At 37.2% G+C, this 8,123-nt stretch overlaps 1 protein-coding gene across 1 annotated transcript in view; it reads right to left on the minus strand.

Moving 5' to 3' along the window:
* The window catches only part of EMB (embigin), a 14,928-nt gene extending 7,490 nt beyond the window's left edge, over positions 1–7,438 (minus strand). Inside the window, exons 1-5 of the mRNA XM_010140378.1 lie at positions 7,408–7,438; positions 5,203–5,292; positions 3,919–4,008; positions 1,573–1,747; positions 294–382 (exon numbers count right to left, since the gene is read on the minus strand). Of these exons, the coding sequence (XP_010138680.1) occupies positions 294–382; positions 1,573–1,747; positions 3,919–4,008; positions 5,203–5,292; positions 7,408–7,438 (475 nt within the window). The remainder of the gene's footprint in view (positions 1–293; positions 383–1,572; positions 1,748–3,918; positions 4,009–5,202; positions 5,293–7,407) is intronic.
* Between the last annotated feature and the right edge of the window lie 685 nt (positions 7,439–8,123).

Consider the following 8,123-nt stretch of genomic DNA (forward strand, 5'->3'; position numbering starts at 1 on the left):
CTGAAGGGATGGGGAAGAAAGGGGAAATCAATAACTTATTTAAGAAAAAAAGAAGTAGGCTTTTATGCTCTTTTGGTTAGCCAGTTTTCTTAAAAAGGCCTTCAGTATTTGCTTCAAAATTCTTCTTCCTTCCATGCTATTGAAAAGCTTGATAGTGATTCTCACTTAGCTTGACTATATTAGTCACTGCTTATCAATTTCAGCTGCAATTTCTTCCTATCTAGAAAACTTATTAATACAGGATTTCAATGATCAAGTGAAGCAAAATTTGAAATTAAAATTAATAAAGTTACCTTGTAAATGAAAAACAGCACTGATTTCTTCTTCACCTTGCAGAACACAACTGTAACTTCCCAGCTTACTGTTATCCAAGATCATCAACCTTCAAAAAGAGTTTCACCAGTTTGCTTTTTACTTTTTTATCCTACAACTATCAGTGACTGCTCATTAACATTCTAAAGAAACCAGCAGATATTAGTAGTGGAGCAGAGAGCATATATCACTGAAACGCCAGGATTTAGGTTTAGTGCAGTGTAGAAACACCCGTTAAGATAATAGGAGAGCACGAGCACACCCAGGAACATAAATAGGATTTTCACCCTTGTTGCTCATAGAAGGCCAAATGTCTTTAAGCAATACATACACAAGTTACAGAATTAGACATGGGTTCACCACTTGTACTACGTACAATATTCTATGTAGAGATTATTCAAGTGGTCTGTTATTTCGAAAGATTGTCAGTCAATGGCTAGCCTAGCTTCAACAGGGAACAGTTTTAAAAAGCTATCATCTAATGAAGCCCAGCACCTTCTCTGCTGGCGAATTATATACTTCACAGATGCTTTGAAAAAGAATTACACAGTTATGTTTGTGTATATGGAGTAGCAGAAAAGTGACAGCACATTCTCATCATATTTTCTATTTATATATTGACAATAAGAAACCAAAGCTACACAGAAATCAACTGCAGACTGGTTAAATTAGTCCAATTACAAATTTTTGAAGTCCAACAATAAATTGTATCAGTTGATAAAATTTTTCTACAACATTTGAGACTCTGTAGAGGTTTGAAAGAATTAAGAAATATATTTAAAACACTCCAAAACATCTTTACTGTGAAGCTATTTTCTTCTCTTTTGATAATTATGATGGGAAAAAATGGCTGTGGATGCATTTCAGATTTCTGCAAAGCAGCACTGAGGCAGAAAAGAGAATGGGAAAAACAGGGAAGTGGAAAAAGAAGTGGAGGTATCTTAGCAATCTCAGACTGCGATTACTACACTTACTGAATGGAATTACTGGACCTCAAAGAACTGTGTCCTTATTCTATATTCTTGTCTTGAAAAAAACCTTGTTTTTCCAGCACAAGAGGTAAAGCAGGAGCTCTTCCTCCAGGCTGGAATAAACTGCAACTTTTCTGCTTTCCTGCAGTACCAGTACATCGATTGTGGGCATTCAGTAACCACCACATTTGGCTCTTTTGTAATATATACATGACTAGTTTATACACCGCCCAGTGCATGTGACAACTCATTGCAACCTGCAAGTCAAGCTGTAAGGAGTGCTACTTACTGGATGCTCCAGCTGTTTTCAGTTTTATTGATGTGTCTGATTGTTTCATTACCCCTCTTCCAAGTCACTCGAAGACTTTTCAAATGAGAATATTTACTGTCCAGTCTGCATGAAAGTTCAATTCTCGTTGCACTGTCTAAAGTGATATTTTTTTCTACAGAAGTACCAGAAACACCTAAAAGAAGTTTAAAAAAATTCTTTATGAAAACCATTTTTTCATTCTGGGGGAAGAAGAGATGCAAAGAGTGTTTTTTACATATGCTGGATTATACATGAATACAATATGCTGGTGTTATAATTTCCAGGGTAAAAAAACTGCAAAAACAGACAATCAGTGTTAGACAGTAATTAAGCCATAACTGAGTTATGATACACATCCATTAGAAAAATGACATTTTCTGTAGGTAAACTTCCTAGAGGGCTCTAATGCAGAAACATAGATACTTATTTCACTGAAAGGAAGACAGAGTTAGACTTCTACATAATTTAACTGAAACCAAAATACATTAAGTACTTAGCTCTCTCTCAAGGCAGAACAATGTCTGCTCTGTCTAAGCTTCCTTTTTTGACTTCACATTTGGTATTAAAGCAGGATTTACTGGAATAAAAAGATTAGTAATTATATAAAAAGTTATGTTAATAAAAGAGGTGGACTTGTAAATACCTGTAAGAATCCAGGTTTTAGCCAGTTGCACATTTTCATGACACTGTGAGATCACAGGTAATGTCCTGTTGCAAGTTAAAATCCACAACCTTAACATGGTTGTATTCTGGCTTTTCATGCTACAGCTACTCAGCTTGAAACCAAACTATCTTCAAACCCATTTATGGCTGTCTTTGCCTTCCCAGTGGCAAGTCAGTAGAATTACAACGTGAAAACATCCCAATATAGTAGAAAAATCTGACTCTGGTTTGCTTTTAACAAGCTCCATGACCACAAGATCAGCATATCCACAAAGTAGGTTTCAACAGCAGATATCCTCTCTGATACACACAAATGGCATTTTATAAAAAACACCTGACTTTGTACCTATCAGCACTGACATTTTGTTTCATAATCGCCCTTTTCTTTCATGCCTTCTAGATACAGCTGTGGTTAGTCCATATGAATACTCCATAAAAGACTATTCCAGGACTCACCTCAGTCCTGAACCTACCCTGTAGTACTTGATGGTCAAAGAAGTGCAGCTGTATTTCACAGCTCAAATTCTTTGAGAAAAGGAATCTTTAAGGTACAGGTCACTGACTTAGTAATCCAAGTTATAGCTAAGAAGCAGCAAAGCCTGGCTGAAGTGGAAGTGCCAGATACTCCCATAAAATATTTGAACTTTACTGAGTCTGGCAGAGACATTTACAGCCTGCAGAACAGCATGCCCAGAACTCCAGGTCCCAGCCAAAACATTACAGATCTGTTGTAGTTAAACTTGGAGGTGCAACACCTCAGTCTTTCATAACAGAGCAAAGTCAGTTACTTCATCTCATTTATTAGAGCCACTGCACTCAAATGAGCCAAGCATAACTCATCTTGTTGAGGTTGTTCATGATCAAAGTAATTTTACAAGAAGAATTGTTGGTTTGTATGGTTTCACCATAGAAAGTTTTACAGTCAGATTAATTACACTGGCTAAAAACAGAATCTGTATCAGATAATTTTGGAATTTAAGGCCACACTTTAAAAGAACTGAACACGAAAACCCTGTGCTGTTGAAGATTAACCACTAGCAAAACAGGTATCTGGGACATCTCTGTACTAAGAGTACAGGTACCAGAACAAGAAATAGACATTGCGTTAAGATTCCTGCTAGAAGAAAATAAGCATAAACGCTGTGCAACCATTTCCTTAAAATTATTATATCAGTACTTTGAAATGGATTTCTAACTGATCTACTCCAACTAAGAACTTCTATTAGTTCATTTTTTTCATTTGTCCAAGAAATTAGTTATAAACTATTTGGCAAGTCAGAACTTCATGTCTACTTTAGGAAGAGCCTTATCTTGCTTCTTCTCTGTGCTTTAACTCCTGTAATGCTGCAAAGCTGACCAACAAGTGCATGGCTTACATGGTCTCTTCAAGTGGATTCACTAAACAAAGAAATTTTCTTTTGGTTTTAATAAAGTAAGAATCTCATTCTCCACTGCAAAATAATTAGGACACAATACTCAGTAGTGCAATTTATTATTCTTTTACTTTACTGACTGCATCACACACTAACTGTGAACACGTTAACTTTATCATGAAGTTGCTACAATTTGCTGTCCTAGATACTTCCACAACTCATACAAGGGATTGTGTGTAACTACAGGTATTCAAGATAACATAACTGGAAGAGAAAATAACACACTCACCAGGCAGGAGTACCTCATACTCCACAAAAGTGACGTTGGACATGTTCTCTTTGGTTGCCTGCTTGAACTCTTGCGTGGTAAGATCTGGACCTAACAAAGTTGTGGGGGGAAGCAAAGCAATGTTATGATGCTACATAACAGAGCATCAATATGGAACTGCAATTGTTTCTTCTGATCATCTTAGGATAAAAAAGAGGACCTTGCCAAATGCTGACTACTATGGAGATCCTTCCACACACCTTGTGTGTTAACAGTCAGAACCTTAAAGCAGCAGTGTTGTGAGGTCACTGTTATAGTAATTATATCATTTTAGAAGATGGTTTCTAGCTTTAATGTAATCTTATAACTGTGAACATCAATACACTGAAGGGCTCACTATGCATTTCAGAGTCTGATTCAAAGAGTCACCTTTATCTTACAGATGGCTCCTACAGCTGTACAGGACTACGTCAATGTTTAAGTAGAGCTTGGAAATGTAACAAACTTTAGAAAAATAAAAAAATAAAAAAAGGGACAGAACACTGCCAATGTCAAAGCCACTACAGAGGTAGACTCTAATCTAATGAAGCAATAATACCCTATGCTCCACTCTGACTTGGTCAGAGTCTGTCATTGCTCCGTAAAACTATTACACTGTAGGAAATACCCTTCTACATACAAAGAACATCAATATCAACCATCATTTGCCTGGCTAAAATATATTCCTTTCCTTCTGTGAGGGAGAGGTACATTTAAAGAGGTTTAATATAGTCAGGAAAATGCCTTTTCTGAAGGGCTATGGATAGTGCATTGTTCAGAGACTACCTTTCTTAAAGCTCTACAAAGCTTGATAGAGCTAGCATGCAGGCAACTGGAAGCATAAACAGTCTGTTCCCACCACTACACCTGTTCTCATGCCCGGCATTTCAAGAGCAGAGCAAGAAAGCAAATTAGTATGCTACATCTTTAACAAGCGATATAGACCAGCTGAGGACGCATCACACTTCATCCACGCTCATAACTGTTTCATTAGTATTGTACTATCTGCATACAAGTTCCTAGTAAACTGAAGTACACTGTGGGAGAGGATAATAGAAATTATGTTTAAAGGAAAGGTCAATTCAATACACTTACAGCATTTTTATCAGTTTCCACATTCACTTTATATACATCTTTAAATATCAAATTGTCTTAGTAATTATCAACTAATATAAATCCACCATAACCATTCAATTAAAAAAATCAAGATAGAATCTCAGGGTAACTGAAATTTAACAATTTAAGACAACACATGATTGCTTTTACCAGATACGGCTACAGTATGTTCAAGTGTCAAATGATCTGAAGGACTTCCCTGAGTTTGCCAGCTGACAGTCCATGTAGATGTCATAGACTCTGAAAGAAGAAAAAAACCTGTTGCAAAAAAATTTTCTTCCAGTTTAGTGATGAAACAAAAGAAAAGGAGATCCCTCCACCCCATGGTAGATTCAATGCACTAAACGTTTTAAGCCATGTTTCGCATGCTTGGAAAGTAATTTTATGATCAGTTATTTTATAATGCATTTCAGAAATATATAAACAGTAATTACAGATTGAATCTGCCTAATCATATACCATTATAGGAGAAAATTATTCTAGTTTTTGTAGAAGGAAAGTGGCTTCATTGTCTCTGCTGTCCATGGATTGACATGGTTTCCATTCACACTTGGGAGCATGGAGAAAACTGGGCTACAGCTTTAGCCTTCTTACCGAGAGAAGCACTGGGTGGCAGAGATGATCACTGTGCAGTAGAAACAGTATCTGCGAAAGCCTAGTTCTTAGAATTACTCCTTCTCTCTCCCTGCATAAAATATCAAACTTTGAGGTAAAGTTCTTAAGGAGATTCTCTCAACTACAGCTGAGAGGCATGTGTTTATGCTGAAGGAGGCCCCTGCTAGTGGTTTGTATCTAAAGGCCTCTGAGCAAGCACAAGCCACATGCCTTCCAAGTTGCTGGCCTGTTCCATAAAGCAGCTCACAACACAAGAAATGCTATATTGCAAGCCTTTTGCCTGGCTTGTTCCATCTGCACTCTCATGCTCCACACCTCACACTTTAACCAGTTTAATTAAAAATAAACTAAGGCAGACAAAGCAGAAGAACAGAGCTTCAAGCTAGTTCATTTGATGGTTGACATTAGACTTCTGTAAATCTTAACTACTAGTCCAAAATATCATTTTAAGCAAAAAAAGAAATTATAAAGCTGTATCCTAGCACTAGACAGTGAGCCCTGTTCCCCTAGACAAGAGCACAAGCAAGCCTTGATCTCTGCCTGATGGAGAAACAAACTAGTCCAAGTGTTTATACCTGAAATAACACGCAAAGGCTGACAGAACTCTGGGGAATCTTCCTCTGTCTGTGTAAGCAAATACCTTGACACCATGCCAAGGTTGTCATGCTTGATTTTATGTCAGTCTAGTGCATACATCACCTGGTTTGTTCCTGAAATCCCCCATGATGATACACTCAGAAGACTCCAGTGCCAGTTCATATGGTATTTGTTGTCCACTCACAAAAAACATGGCGACCTTTAAAATGTCTTGCACACTAATAGGATCCTCATTCTGACTTTCTTCCTCAGTTCACGTATCAAATTAGTCAGGTGAGGTCATATTATACAAAACACTGTGTATTAGTTCACATGTGTATGTGTGTTTACGTACGGCAAGAGTTATTAAATGTATTAGCTACAGCACTCCCTCTAGTTCTCACACACATTGTACTAAAAAGCACTGAAGATTCACACCAGGTAAATAGAATTATAATCTCCAATGACAAAACTGAAGATGGAGTGACTTATCAGATCGTGCTTGAGTTCATGTATAAATATAGCTTAGCCTATGCACCAATTTGCATGAGCTTTGCACTAATCAACATGAGCTTTGGTACACTGCTGAATTCCTGCTTCTCTGATCTTTATAGAGAAAGGAGAGGCAGAATCAATCACCAGTTTATTCTCCTGCCTGGAACTTATCTCTGCTCCCTGTCAAAACCACAGTATAGGCCCCAGAATATGGTGAATAAAGTGTGGGGACAACAAAAGGTTTTGACATATCCATGATTGAAAATTAGATGGATGAAGCTAGCCAGCACAGTAATGCAAGGGGATTATTATATCTCTCACTAAGACAAGATCACAAGGAGGAGTCCTCACATGAAAAATTATCACATGTAAGTGCTAAAACAGAACCTCCCACAATGGTTCTAGGTGGGGAATGGTCCCACCTCTAGGTTCATTGCCTGCTTTTATAGCATACGTGCCTAAGGGCAACAGATTATGCAAGTTCCAGAGTTCTTGAGGCGCTTAAGATACTTACAGTGGCTTTAAAAGGCCTAGATGATGTATTTGTTCCTGTTCATTTGGAATCTTACTTCAAAAGATTGTAGTACGAAAATGTAAACTCTACATGGTAACTTAGTATCACCATGAAAAAGTATTATAACTTTAGATGTACTGAAGTAAAGCAGTTACCAGGAGATGATTCATGAAGTCCAGCTTGCATCTTAGTCAAAGAGTTTGCCTGAGACTGACTGGCATCTTGTGTTCTCATAGTTGGATCTAAAAAGAAAAGAGGGATTAAAGAAACTTTATTCTCTCTCGGCTGAGCTGAGTTAGAAATATCCAGATCTTGAAAAGATTTCAAACAGAACCTCCTCACCTCAGCTACTACCTCCAGTTTTTCCTCAAGTTCTGAGAATATACAGCCAAAATGTGAAAAAATTAGTTTTCATTAGTTCTTTAGCTTACTTTAAGCAAGAATGGGAAAGAACAGAGGCAGTATTGATTTGACTTCTAATTTCTGTATATAGATCTCTTCCTATAGTTAGCTTATGGTCAGGCAAACTCATTCTTCACAGTACTTCAGCAGACCAATAAGCTTTATAACCTGTAGTCAAACCCAGTCTTGTTTGTGAGATTATACTACCACACCTGATAACACTGACACTAGTTGATTATTTTTAAACATAAGATTAGCAGATTCACTAATAGAATAAGAACCTCATTACCTTACATGACTACCCTGTTTTGTGATGCAGCGAACAACCTCATTTTGTTCTATTATCACCTTGGTAAGCAAAAAAGGCATCTGTGTCAAACGTACTTCAAGTAATACTAATGAACATTCCCATTTTCTTTAGCACCACTGCAAATCCAATTCTGCTCCTAAAATGCAGTGTTTGTAAGAG

This window comes from Buceros rhinoceros, unplaced genomic scaffold (genome assembly GCF_000710305.1).
Source record: "Buceros rhinoceros silvestris isolate BGI_N320 unplaced genomic scaffold, ASM71030v1 scaffold25827, whole genome shotgun sequence".
Lineage (NCBI taxonomy): Eukaryota > Metazoa > Chordata > Aves > Bucerotiformes > Bucerotidae > Buceros > Buceros rhinoceros.